General features: G+C 36.2%; 1 protein-coding gene across 1 annotated transcript; it reads right to left on the minus strand.

Moving 5' to 3' along the window:
* Positions 1-7,223: 7,223 nt before the first annotated feature.
* Positions 7,224-8,204, minus strand: LOC141651450 (uncharacterized). Its single transcript, XM_074459164.1, has one exon. It carries the CDS (start codon positions 8,202-8,204, stop codon positions 7,224-7,226), a length of 981 nt encoding a protein of 326 aa, XP_074315265.1.
* Positions 8,205-14,871: the final 6,667 nt, after the last annotated feature.

Consider the following 14,871-nt stretch of genomic DNA (forward strand, 5'->3'; position numbering starts at 1 on the left):
CGGGAACCTTGGGCTGAGCGCCTGGGACGACTTAGTCATTTGTTGTTGGAATGGTTGTTGTATTGTTCAGATTCTGGAAGGGCATCCGGACCGGGTAAGGTGACCGTTATCTGTTGCCCGTTTGCCCTTTCCCGAAGCGATGTAGATATCCTCTGCGTCGTCTCTCCAGATACCATTGATTTCAGGATCGTGAGGGTACCTTGGAGGGGTATTACTCGGCGGGTAGTTTTTTTAGGGGAAGTTCATGTGGGGGTAGTTTTTGTGGGGTTGATTATTGTGGGGTGCATGCCAGAACGGTCGCGGGAGCAATCTTTTCTGGAACTGGGAGTTTTGGGTGCTTGGAGGGCCCTCCTTGGGCGTGGTGTTGGTGTTGGTGGATTGAAAATTAGCCGGTGATAGGCGTCCTCAAGTCAGGTGATCCTTTCTGAGAGACTGGCTATGGCTTCTTTAACCTGCTGGAACATGGTGAGCATGATTGCGGCAGTGAATATGAACATCCCATCTGGGGTGTCCTTTTCCAAGGCGTTCACCTCGTCATCAACAGGTAGGATGAGGTGTGAGTAATCCGTGGTTGGCTCGTCATCAGAGATGGCATGGATCCCCAAGAGGTTTGTCTTGTTATTTGGTTGTGTTGGCGGAGGTAAAGGTAATTCCCCTTTCTCAATCACATCTTGAATGGCGTGCTTCAGCTTAAAACAAGCGTTTGTGTCATGACCTTTACCCTGGTGGTATTTTCAGTAGGCATTGAGATTCCAGAAGCGGGTTTTATTGGCCTCGAACGGGTCCGGAGTAAAACCCTATCGGCTGTAGTTTCCCATGGTCCACGAGTATTTTTAGGGCACTGGCATAGGTTGTTCCCAAGTTCGCGAATACCCTTTGAGGACGCTCAGTTTTCTTTGTGGTTGGTTCGACGAGGTTGAACTCATCGATTTTTTTTGTCTGGCCATAGGGGCGAGATCCAGTTGACGTAGATCCCTGATAGCCTCTACCGGTGGTTTTGGCTAGAACGTCCTTGCGGAGGTCGTCTTCAATGCGGGTTTCGAGGATTTGTAGGTCCTGAAATGTTTTGATGTTTTGATATCTTAGCAGGTTGGCATAAACTAGGCGGAGGTTGTTGACAAACTTCTCCACTAGAGTCGATTCACTTGGCTTACTGACCAATTGAGTACTTACCCTCCTCCAATGGATTAGGAATTCGGTGAATCCCTCCTTATAATTTTGAGTCAGGACCTCAAGAGTGCGGGTGTTGGCTTGGATTTCGACGTTTTCGGCATACTGTTTAGCAAATTCAACGGCGACTTCGTCCTAAGTGGTAATGCTCTTGGGGTCGAGGGAATAGTACCATTGGCGGGAAATTGGTTCTAGAGATGATGGAAAGATCCGGGAAAAATGTTCTTGCTTGACCCCTTTGATGGACATGTAGTCCTTAAAGGCCCGAATGTGATTGAGCGGGTCCTCCACTTCCTTAAACTTGGGTACATCAGTCAGCGTAAAGTTGTTGGGTAGTTGATCCCCAACGGATTCGAATCTTCGATTGATCTCAAGGTAGATGTTGTTACCACGGGCTAAGAGTTGCTCCTCCAAGAGCTTGAGCCTTTTCTCAGTTTCGGTCAAAGGCAGAGTGTTGTGTTCTTCGGTTTCCTTGTTTTCCAAGGTGTCGATACGGGTCTCGACATGGTCCAGGGTGACCTTGAGAGCTGTGAGCAGGCTGGCTAGCTGAGCAGTCGTGACATCTCTGTTGTCATCGTTGTTGTTGGATGATGCGTAGGAATGGGCCATGGCTCTAAGGCAGAAAATGGCTCATGTTAGATCCCAATCCAACATGGTTTAATGACTAAACGCAGACAACCAAAAGACGGAAAGACACTTTTGACTCAACAAGACGAGGGCAACCGTGTGTGGTGCCTCGGTGCTGACTCGATTTATGGTGTGACGGTGTTGACCGGACTTTAAATCGCATTCAACGTAAGGGCGTGATGCCGTTGAACGAGTCTTGAGGGAAGACGACTCATAAGTAAAGACCCATAAGTACGTTTGCTTTGACTCGACAGACACGAGACAGAATTGGAATGTTGGACTGAAATTTTCGAAAATAGAGATTTTCAAAAAGATTCATTTGTCGTTTTATAGACGGCATTCGAAGGATAGGGATCTTGAAAAGTCAGACAGTTGAAAAGTTGTCTTAAGTTTGTTTTCAAAAGTCGCTTTGAGTTCGAGTTGCGGCGGCTCTGAAAACAATGTGCCGTTTCCGAAGACGGCTTTGAAATTCAAAATGGAGTGTTTTGAAAATCGAGTTTTGAAGGGTTTAAAAAGGTTGTGGTCCCGAGAACGGTGTATGGTCTTTGGGATTTGAAAAGCCTCGAAAAAGGGTGTGTGTCATTTTCGGGTTTTGAAAAAGCCATTGTGTCGGCGCGAGACGGGTTAAAATCCGTGTCTTGACGCGTCGATTATAACGACGTAAAAAGGTGTTTTTGAAACGGTTGTAGAAAACCGGGTTTGAAAAACGTCATTACGACGGCCTAAAAAAGACGTGCTTTTGAAATGGTTGTAGAAAACCGGGTTTGAAAATCGTCATTACGACTGCCTAAAAAGGCGTGCTTTTGAAATGGTTGTAGAAAATCGGGTTTGAAAATCGTCATTATGACGGCCTAAAAAGGCGTGCTTTTGAAATGGTTGTAGAAAACCGGGTTTGAAAATCGTCGGTACGACGGCCTAAAAAGGCGTGCTTTTGAAATGGTTGTAGAAAACCGGGTTTAAAAATCGTCATTACGACGGTCTAAAAAGGCGTGCTTTTGAAATGGTTGTAGAAAACCGGGTTTGAAAATCGTCATTACGACGGCCTAAAAAGGCGTGCTTTTGAAATGGTTGCAGAAAACCGGATTTGAAAAGCGTCATTACGACGGCCTAAAAAGGTGTGCTATGTAACACCCCATATTTTATAATAATACTAGTATTCTTGCCCGTGCGTTGCACGGATATTAAAATAATATGTGATAAATTTCACAATAAAATGGAATATAGACATATAGTACATCGTTCATGTCTAAGATTTTATGTATACCGCATGACCAACAAATAATTCCCGTTAACATAATATTGACATAAGAATAAAAGAGTGTTTGATTAATAAAATATTTTTTTTAGGAAAATAAAACCAATATGCAGTTTATATATATGATGCTTGGACTGATAGTTTTTAAAATTTGTTCATTAATACCTGTTTGTTTTTCAATGGTCAAGGAAAATAATAATATCTACTCTGTATAATCAACTTAATGATGCAACAAATCTCCTTCTTTCGAATAACAACCATAATTTAATCATTGCTGGATCAAATTGTAATTATGTAAAAATATTTAGAGGTAGTTAGAATGTTATATCTCCCGGTCAAACTATAGAAGTACGTTTGAATGTGAACCAAATTCTGACGCAATACTACATGTCTAGGGCTGCTTATGACCCCCTCTCTATAGCAATAGTCTTGGCCCCCATCTTCTCATTTGAAACAAAATATTTCACGCAGACCCCTATTTTTCTTCCCTATTCACACACATGATCTAAAACAATCTCATACCTTGAAAGATTGATCATTGTCTCCGAAACTTATCTCATATTTATCCAATCAAGTGAAAAACTAAACCCCTACTTTTAGAAAAATTCACCATCCAATAGAAACTAACCCTTGCTCTCGACAATGTTGGTTTTTTAGGAAAATAAAACCAATATGAAGTTTATATATATGATACTTGGGACTGAGAGTTTTTAGATTTTGTTCATTAATACCTGTTTATTTTTCAATTGGTCAAGGAAAACAATAATATCTACTTTGCATAATCAACTCAATGATGCAACAAATCTCCTTCTTTAGAATAACAACCATAATTTAATCATTGTTGGGTCAAATGGTAGTTACGTAAAAATATTTACAGGTAGTTAAATGTTATATCTCCCAGTCAAACTATAGACGTACCTTTGAATGTGAACCAAATTCCAACGCAATACTACATGGCTGGGGCTGCTTATGACACCCCTCTATAACAATTGTCTTTCCCCCATCTTCTCATTTGAAACAAAAGCTTTCACGCAGACCCCTATTTTTCTTCCCTATTCACACACATGATCTAAAACAATCTGATCTCATCCCTTGAAAGATCGATCCTTGTCTTCGAAACTTCTCTCAAATTTATCCAACCAAGTGAAAAACTAAACCTCTACTTATAGAAAAATCCACAATCAAATGGAAACTAACCCTTGCTCTAGACAATGTGTTTTGAATTAATATTTTACTTTAATTCGGATTGATGGGGTCAAGATTAAGTTTATCAGTATGATCTTTTGAGGTTTCTTGTTATTATTCATGTTACCTATATGTTTTAATGCAAGCGATATTTTGCTGATAAATAACCTTATTTATTATCACTATCCTCGTTGAACTCACCAGCCTCCACAAATGCACCCTCCCACCACCCCACTAATTTACCCGCAAAATAAAACATCAGCCACTGTGATTAGTTCTTACTACTTGAAACAACTTTCAATCCACTAACACTATCACTACCTTTCTGCCACGTTTTACATCTAAGAAGTCATAAATCACATTCAACTCCATGAAAATATGGATCCTCGTCTCCCTTATCGAAGACAATTTATTTCTCCTTCAACAAAGAAAAGTTTAAGAAGCAATCTTCCCTCTTATCTCTCTCATTTTTCCTTCCTAGTCGTTTTCTCGTCCCCTCCCCTACCTCCATTCCAGATACTCAAACAAAGTGTTTAGGTACTATGTTTGAAAACAGAATAAGTTTGAATATTATATATATACACGAACTTTGTTATTTATTTTATTTTGCATAAATAAATCTTACTACCCCCATCTCATTTTTATTGTCCTTTTTTCTTCAAATTTTATTATCTCATAATTATTATCCCCTTTCTAGATCTAGTAAGAAAAAACTTTAGTCAATAAATATTCTTCACTTAAAATATATAAATTTAAGGAAGTTCAAATAAGTTAGCTAAAAGTTATAAATCACACATTGTACGAAGCTGTATAATCATTTTTTTATTTTTATTTTGGTCAAATGTGAGCTTTTTCATTAAAATATCCAAAATCAAATACATCGTTTCAGTACAATTTCAACAGCTAAAGATCTCCTTTTCCTAAAAATGGTTAAACAGTATCTCTTAATCACAACCAAATACTATGCTCATTACTAGCAGGCCACTGTTCCTGCATCATCAGTTTCACACGCAGACATACGAATCTTTTAATTTCCTTCACCAAATTCTCAGGTCTTCTGACAACAAGATCAACCCTGCAAGAATTCCTTTCCATCCACAGAGTGTACCATGTTGTAATTTGTACCAGTCTGCAGATATTCTTCAGAGTAGGCAATCCCTGTACATTCCCATTTAGTGCACTACTCAACCAGTTATCCAGAAGTAGCACCACAGTCCTGTTGTACTCACACTGAGTAAACAAGTGCTGGTGTGTTTCAGTCTCCTTTTCACAGATGACACACATGCTACTCTCACAAATATTCAGCATATGCAATTTATCTCTCAGGTTCAAGGCTTCCTGCTTAATAAGCCAGCCTATAATAGAGTGCTTGGGCAAAAACCAGCTATCCCAAACCTCCTTATACCACTGTACAGGAGGGTGCTGCCCCTGCAACAGTTGGTATCCAGTCTTCACAGTATACCCCTTCACATCCAAAGTCCACTGATCCCCTACATAACCCATAGCCATCAACTTCCTAGTTTTACATATATTCCTCCAGTTCCAATTGGAATCAGGAGGAGGTTCATATGAATGCCAATGTTGTCCTTTCAAATAAACATGATCCACCCACAGCACCCACAGTCTATCAGCCTTTGTATAAATCCAATTCACTAGTTTACCAACACTTGCAGCATTCCAAAGTTCAGCATTCTTAACACCTAACCCCCCTTCCTTCTTGCTAGTACAAATAGTAGTCCAGGCAACAAGAGGAGCTCTATTATATTCAGTACCTCCATCCCAGAAAAAATTCCTACACACAGCTTCAATTCTCTTGATAGTTGATTTTGGAATCAAGAATATAGATCCCCAGTAATTGTGCAAAGTATTCAGCACTGAATTAACCAGGGTGAGTCTCCCTGCATAGCTCAACTTCTTAGCCCCTATACTTCTTACTCTGGCCACAATTCTCTCCACCAGGATAGAATAGTCCTGCTTAGATAGCCTCCCTGGTTGGATAGGAATTCCCAGATACTTAAATGGTAAGTGACCTTCTCTGAAGTCTGAAACCTGTAAAATATCCTTCTTGACAGTAGCTTCCACTCCACAGAAAACCACTTCAGACTTGGCAGGGTTCACCTTTAGCCCAGAAGTAGCAGAAAAGGTAGAGAATGCTCTCAACAGCAGCATAATGGACCTAGTGTCACCTTTACAAAATAATAATAAATCATCAGCAAAGAGCAGATGGGTTAACCTCAAAGCTCCACACAGTGGATGATATCTAAAAAACCACTTCTCAGTTGCATAATCCAAGATCCTATAGAGGTACTCCATACAAATGGTGAAGAGCAAGGGAGAAATTGGGTCCCCTTGCCGTAGCCCTCTTTTACCAGAGAAGTAACCAAACATAGAGCCATTCAAATTCAGAGAAAAGGAGGTAGTTGTAATACAGGTCATCACCAATCTCCTAAACCTATCAGGAAAGTTCATTGCACTCAGCATCTCATCAATAAAAGTCCATTCAATTGAGCCATATGCTTTTTGGAGGTCCAGTTTGAACATACACCTAGGAGAAGAGGTACTCCTATGGTATAGCCTAACCAAGTCCTGACAAATCAGTATGTTTTCAAGGATACTCCTACCATGCACAAAAGCACCTTGATTCCTGCTAATTATATCAGGCAGGACCCCAACCAATCTCTTGCACAACAATTTTGAGATGGTTTTATACAGGACATTACAACAGGCTATTGGCCTGAAGTGCTTGACAGAAGTTGGTCTATCCATCTTAGGGATCAATTTTATAGAGGTGGCATTGATTTGAGTAAGAAGCTTGCCAGTATCAAAAAAAATTTATAATAGCAGCACACACCTCACCCCCTACTATATCCCAGGCATCTTTGAAAAACAGGCTTGTGTAGCCATCAGGCCCAGGTGATTTGTCCTTGGGAATGCTAAACAGACATTCTTTAACTTCCTCAACAGAAACAGGTGTGTTCAACAAAGTCTAGTGATCAGTAGTACAGCATTTCCCACGCTGGACCACATTTATATTCACATGCTCCACCTGACTATTAGATCCAAGAAGATCCTGATAGTACTCCAGAAAAGCATCTTGTATCTGAGCTCCATCAGTACATAACACTCCATGCTGGTTCTCAATACATAGGACTTTATTTTGCATTACACGTTTCCTCATAGCATTGTGAAAATAAGCAGAATTAATATCTCCCTCCAGTGACCATTGCAGCTTGGCTTTCTGAATTAGAAAGCTATCTCTAGCTCTCTGAAGATCCCTCAACTCTTGTGCCACAAGGCATTCCTGTTGGACTAACTCAGTATCTCCAGGCCTAACCACCAGTTCTCTCTGGATTTTATCAAGCAACATACCAGTCACATTAAAACTTGTTTCAATATCAGAGAAACCGTGCTTATTAAGTTGCTTCAACTCTGGTTTCAGCACCTTTAACTTCTTCACAACTTGAAACATTTTAGTCCCATCTTTCTTCCTATTCCAAACATTTACAACACAAGGCTTGAACACCTCAGATTGCCCCCACATATTAAAGTATTTAAAGTTTCTCCTGCATTTAATTTCACTAGTCCTATCAACAATAGTACAAGGACAATGATCAAATAGTCCTTCAGGGTGAAAATGAGCATTATAATTACCATAAGCTTCCATCCATTCAAGATTTCCCATTGCTCTATCCAGCCTACTGTAGACTCTATCATGTGGTACATGTTTATTTGACCAAGTATACAGTGCACCAGAGGCTTGAATATCATCCATACAACATAAGGAAATACATTCCTGGAACTGTTCCATTTCCCTTTCAGTAGAACTACCACCTAATCTTTCTATTGGACTCAAAATAGTGTTGAAATCCCCTAACCAGAGCCAAGGTTCAGCACATGTGACAGCAGTCTGCTTCAAAAAGTCCCAAAGACTCTGCCTCTCTTCAACCCCATTAAAGGCATATATCATAGTTAACAAAAATTCCTTATCATCTGTTCTAGATATAACTTTCATATGTATATGTTGTAATCGTAGGAAAGGAACCGAACTCGAAAACACTCAAAGCTTCCAAAAACTCCAAATCCCCCCCCCCCCCCCCCCTTGTGCCAGCTACTATTAGTAGACACACTCCACCCCTCACACAGGTTAGTGCACTTATTCAGAAACTTGCTAGGCTTTATTTTTGTTTCTAAAATTCCAAAAAGGGCTATTCCATTATTCTGCAAAAACCATTTAACCGTTTTCTGTTTATTGATATCATTTAGCCCCCTAACATTCCAAAACCCAATATTATGCATCTAAAACCAGTGGAGGGGGATCTTTTCCATTCGCGCACTAACCCCCCTTTGGAGTAGCCAGTTTGTTCAAGGCATCAATTAAAGTAAAAGGTCCAGAACCCCCCTTAGCCCTATACCCTGCAAAGCTCTCATGTCTACTCATTCTCATGACATTTCTAGCAGGTGTAGATTTCACCATACTAGCTAGAGGAGGAAAAACCTCAGGTGTAAATATAGCAGCAGGATGCTCAAACACTGTGTTCTCTACAGTCTTCTGGACAGGCCGCCATACTTTTTGTGGATGCACCTTAGGTGGACCTGGTTTTGGCTTAGGCTTTGCTTTCCTGCAATGTAGTGAACTATGACCCAACCCTTTACAGGTAGAGCAGGACATAGGTTTCCATTCATACTCAACCCTAACATCAACCACATGACCACCCTCATCCAGAAATCTAACTTTCTCTTTCAGCACCTGATCAATAGTCAGCTCAACCATAACCCGAGCAAAACTCAGTCTGGTTTTGTCCTGTGTAGCAAGATCCTTCCTAACGAATTTACCCACCAGTCCTGCAATACTAGGAAGGCAGTCCCCCCAAAATTTAAGGGGTATGCCATAAAGTTTCACCCAGACAGGCACCTTATCAACCTTCTCCTTAATCAACTCAACATCTTTTGACCATGGACGAAGAATAATAGGTTTGTTTTCAAAAAGATAGGGCCCAGAATTCAACAGGTTATCTCTTTGTGCTAGCGTCTTAAGTCTAACCAAAAAGACACCATTCTCCATAAACGAGACTCTATCCACATCATATTGATCCCATAATTTGTAAACATAATCCTCTACCATCTCCCTTGGTAGGTTAGCACCAAGAACATAACCATACACAGCAGTGTTCCAGAAGTCTACCTCAGATTTGATGTCCTCAGAAGTAAACTGCAGGTCATTCAGTTCCTCATCTTCCATAATAGACTCCATTATCAGCACATCTTTTCCATTTTTCCTCTGCTTCCATCCCGATTTATCTGCACCATCCTCAGACAAATTTATCACCGGTATCCCTGTTAGTTCAGCCATCGTTTTGGTCTTGGTTGCATCCCCCGAACAAGGTACAGGGTTACCCCTACCTGAGACAGGATTTTCCCCAGCTGATGGTACTCCGGTAGCATTCTTTACAGACGTTGGTGGCTTACGTGTTGCTTTTGGTGTTTTTGTTTTTGTTTTTGACGAAGATGATTCAGGTTGTTCACTAAAACCATGATCGCCATTATTAATTGCTCAATTTAATGCAGAAATTAAGATGAACAGTAGAACTAGGGTTTAGGGTTTATTTCTCTCAATAATCGCTTTCTCTCTCATGAAAACCTATTTCGTGAGGGAGTGCACTCGGCTTTACCGGGGTACAAACCTTGTTACGTAGGGGAAGTTAATCATTTTTTTATTAATATGAAATAAATGTCATAAACTTCATGAGAATATTAATGCGGTAGAGAACTATAGAAGAGTTGGCAAGTACGTGACCCCCTTTTAGGTTTAAATTTTTTCATTTATTTTTATATTTTTGCCTAAAGGTGGTTAAAGCATTGTATTATGCATGACGAATATGTCTCACCCTTCCCAATTTGCATCTCTCCCTAAATTATACTCGTGATGTGCTCAATTTACACACAAAAAAATATAGCATCAACAATAATTAGTTTGCTCCATATAATTGAATAGTACCATTTTTTATGCATGTAAATTTGTCAGAAGAAAAGCTTGAGAGAAACGGTCTTCACTATGTTAGGGAAAGACTACTCTTACCCTTTTATGTGTTTTTCATGACTTTTTTTTAATGTATCTAATAATTTGAATCTTAACCTTATACATATTTCTATAATAAGTGTATCTAATTTACCTTCAAGCCTCATTCAAATCTATTTTATTACTCATGGTACCATTTTTACTTTAAATTATAAAACAATCGCACAATAAAGTTTTTCAAAACATTTACTCATTTGTCATAATATGATATTTCGATTCGCAAATTAGCAACTTTCTTTATCTTTTAATACTCCTTGAAAAATAGATATCAAAGTTCTTACTTATCAATAATTTGTGAATATAATATTTATGTTTTGATTAATATACTTTTATATAATGACAAATGAATGTAAATAATATAATAAAAAATTATCAATAGAAGTTGAAGTGTATTGTGAGGGAAATAACTTTAAAATTAGTAAGAGAAACACATATGACATTTAAAAAATAAACTTCGTATTATGTATAATTAAATATGACATTAGCAATAACAAAAGACGTAGGGGCATATTTCAGCGTTCATTTTACTCTTTACATGAGTAAATTCCATGTAGTACGTATTATGCATGCACATTTGTCACAACCCAGTTCGGCCTAGGGCCTTTTAGCCTCATAATACCTCATTTTTTTAAATTAGAAGTTGTTATAAAATTGGATATTATAAATATATCAAAGCTTTTTTGGCCTTCTAATTTAATAAAAAGTGAACAAATACTAATGAATAATTTTTTAATATTAATAAATAGTAGATAATTAATTTATTTCCTGTTTCTAATAAAAAAATTGTAAAATAATTAATTAATTCTCATTTCTAATAGGAAAATCATATTCCTAATAATAATTATTATCTCCTAATTCTAATAGTATAATTAGGAAAAATAAGCCTTAATAAATTGTTAATTTATTTCCTATTTCTAATAGGAAAATTGTAAAATAATTAATTAATTCTCATTTTTAATAGGGAAATTATATTCCTAAGTATAATATAAAAATTGTAAATAATTAATTATCTCCTAATTCTAATGCTAATAGTATAATTAGAAAAAAAAAAGCTCCTTTAGTTATATACTAGATTTAATACCCGTGCAATGCACGGGCCTATCCGTAATAAGCTACTCTCTCCGACCCAGACTAAAGGTAACATTTACTATAAACGGACGATCCAAATCAAAGGTAACATTCTTAAATTATAATTGATCAGATTAAAATAGTCTTTATATTTAACACAATAATCGTTTTACCTAAAATTTTGAGTTTATGAACCTTATATTCTTGGATTTTTATTTCTTCTACTATTATTGTTACCAAATTTGCGTACTTAGAACTTTGGTGGTAACTGGTATATTTTCTTTTAAAATAATAAACTGAACGAATATCACGTGTATAAAAATTTAAACATTTGTTTTGGTTTAAATTAGCTCCTAATTATCCATATGTCCTTTATAAATGTACAAATTCTCATTTGTGATGGCATATTCGTCGCAAGTTTGCAGAGATGATCGAAACTCTTTTATTCATTATAGCTTTATATGTGGCTTTCTAATTATTATGCCGTTCATTTACAAATTTCAATCTCACTAATTATTCAGAGACCATATTTTTCGTATCACGTTATGTGTTATTTTGAACTCTTTCAGAATTGATTATGGTTTAAAGTGACTTTTTCATAAGCAAGTAAATTTGAGGGGCTTGAGGGTTTCTATAGAAAATAAGGACCTACACCTACTTCGAGTAAAGGCAGAAAGCAGTCAAGCACCACCTTCTAAATCCTTCGATTTACTATAATTATTAGTTTGTTGTTAGTCTGTTACTATCAAACATATGTTGGTGATTACTAATTTACTATACGAAAATTTTGCATACACTCTTCGACGTATCAAGGAGGACCACACTTGTCATTAAAGCCCAAAGAAAATGGTTGTTCTCTGCCCTCCAAATCCTTCTACTTTCATTTTGCTAACCAAACAATGGATTTCCCAACCTTCCAATTGCTTTTCTTCCTTTCTTCTCCAAATCTCTCAATCCAAACACACTCTTAGAGAACTAAATAAAGCAATTATATTAGAATAAATATAGCAACACAAATTGTTTTATAAGACCAATATTCAGGTAAGACTAACCCAATAACATAAGGCCCCACAAAATTACTTAATTTTTTTTGGTGACAAACAAAATTTACTTAATAAAAATATGAAATAGTACTTTTATTTTAATAACCTAATATTTTAAATTAATAACTTACATATTTAAATATGTTAGTTTTTATCATAAAGTATAAAGTTATCAAAATAAAATAAAAAACTTAATATATCAATGTTTTTGCTTAGGCTTTTCTCCTATTGGGCCAGTTCTATACTATAGGACGGTCCTATAGGAGAGTTGCTGATCTTGTTGGATAAAAATAGCAAAAACGACAATGGAGGGTAGGAAGAGTAATTACAATGTGGCAAATGGGTTAACTGGGCTGGGTTCAGAGTGGGTTAATTTTGATTTATTTTGGGTATGCAAGAGTTCAGGTCGGGCCGGGTGATTCGGGTCAACCATTATCAAAATAATAAATATTCGGGTCATGTTATAATGAGTCGACTCAATTTGGTTTTGGCTAAGCTTGGGTCTTGAGTTCGGGATCGGGTCGGTTATTTCGAGTCCTTAAGGCCGGGTCAATTTTGCAAGGTCTAGGAAAAGGTGACGTTCTAACTTTCTGTTGAGCTTATTCACACTTTTGCTCGTAGAAAAACTTTGGGGGAAAATAATAATAAAACACGGTGGCATACCTACTGGATGAAGCATATAAAAAAATTAATTGTACATAAATTACAGTATTTGACGAAGGAATCGTACATGCTATAATTTGCATATGAGCGAATAATCACTACTTCATTATTAATGTTGCATACAGTTGCCAAAAAAAAATATATTAATGTGTCATAGTATTACATAAAAGTACAACACATCACCCATAAATCTTATTTTTGTATCCATTGAAATTATTCTCAAAACATTAGTATTTCTCTATTATATAGGAGACTTACTCGATCACATAACAAACCAAACGAACTTATAACTTGTGTTGTGCGAACTTGTTTATTTGATTTCCATTATTTTCATTCTGCATCAAAATTGGTACCTGCGTAGCATGCATTGCCATAATTTGCTTCCTATAAAAACAATTAATTTGAAAACATAATTAGCAAAACTCATCAAACCACCTTCATAGACAATATAAATATAACAGAAATACAGGTTATAAACTAATGTAAAATCACAATATAGGCAACATGAATCTCGTGATAGTGTTTTGTGCTCGTTATATATATACATATAGGTGTATAAATTTTTTTTAAGTAGAAAGTCTGACTATATGATTAATTGCATTTGGGAGTAGACTCACCTTGAAATTTGCTAATACCCAACGTCTTATAGCATAAGAGTAGTGAAATTATATCTTTTGTTAAATTCTTATATTTATTTTAAATGTAGTCTTTCACGAAAGTTGGAGACTTTATAAACGCTCGAAAAAAGCTTCCTTTATTAATATAGATAGATATTGATGATTTTATTATAAAAGTTCCTTATTAAATTAATTATTTCGAAGTGTATGGATGTATTTTGGAAATATTTATATTTATCGTCTTCATTCTCTATTTTATTATTTCTTATTTTGACCTACCTTGAATGAGTTAAAATGTCCGTGCAACATTTGGTTATTTTAATTTACTAATCATCTCTTTTATATAAGCTCTCCAAGCGTTTTAATAATACCCAACCCAATTTCTAATCAGATAATCCATTGTATGAGCTAATGGACCCAAAGCCCACATACTAACCCTCTTATCAATACTATATATTAATTCCAGAAACCAAGGGACTTCAATGTAATTAAAGAAAGTTATACAAATTAATTATACTATATAGTTTTAAATCACTAGCACCGTGTGATGGACCCAATTAAGGGATCTCAATGCAAATACTATATAGTTTGGGTTAAAATTAAATTATATAGAATCTTGATAATTTTCCTAAACATTTGTAAGAGACTAAAACATGGTCAATTTCCTTAAAATAAAATAATTAATTAAGATGGTCAATTTCAAGGAAGACTAAAAGAAAGAAGATGCTTCATAATTTTCCTAAATATTTACAGAAGAGTAGTAGATGGTCAATTTCCTTAAAATAAAATAATTAATTAGTATAAACATGCACACTTATGGTATTAATTATTATCATCATAAAAATATATATTAAATTTAAAATCGATGCAATTTTATTAAACTTTATAGTTTATTAGATGTATAGAGATGTTAATTATTTAACATACAAAAATATAATATAAGTAGGTTATAAATAATTCAAGTTAGATGCCATAATATATAATATAGCATAATTCTTTCGATTTGATTTAGTGCATATACGTAATATATTTATATAAATATATAATCTTCTTAAAATTGCATGCCAAAGTAGTAAAAGGAATTTCGCCAGTAAAGAAAAGAATTGTAGTAACATTGATATAGTTATATGATAGTAATCACTTATTTGAATAGTAACAATATTATTA

This window comes from Silene latifolia, chromosome 4, assembly GCF_048544455.1.
Source record: "Silene latifolia isolate original U9 population chromosome 4, ASM4854445v1, whole genome shotgun sequence".
Classification (NCBI taxonomy): Eukaryota; Viridiplantae; Streptophyta; class Magnoliopsida; order Caryophyllales; family Caryophyllaceae; genus Silene; species Silene latifolia.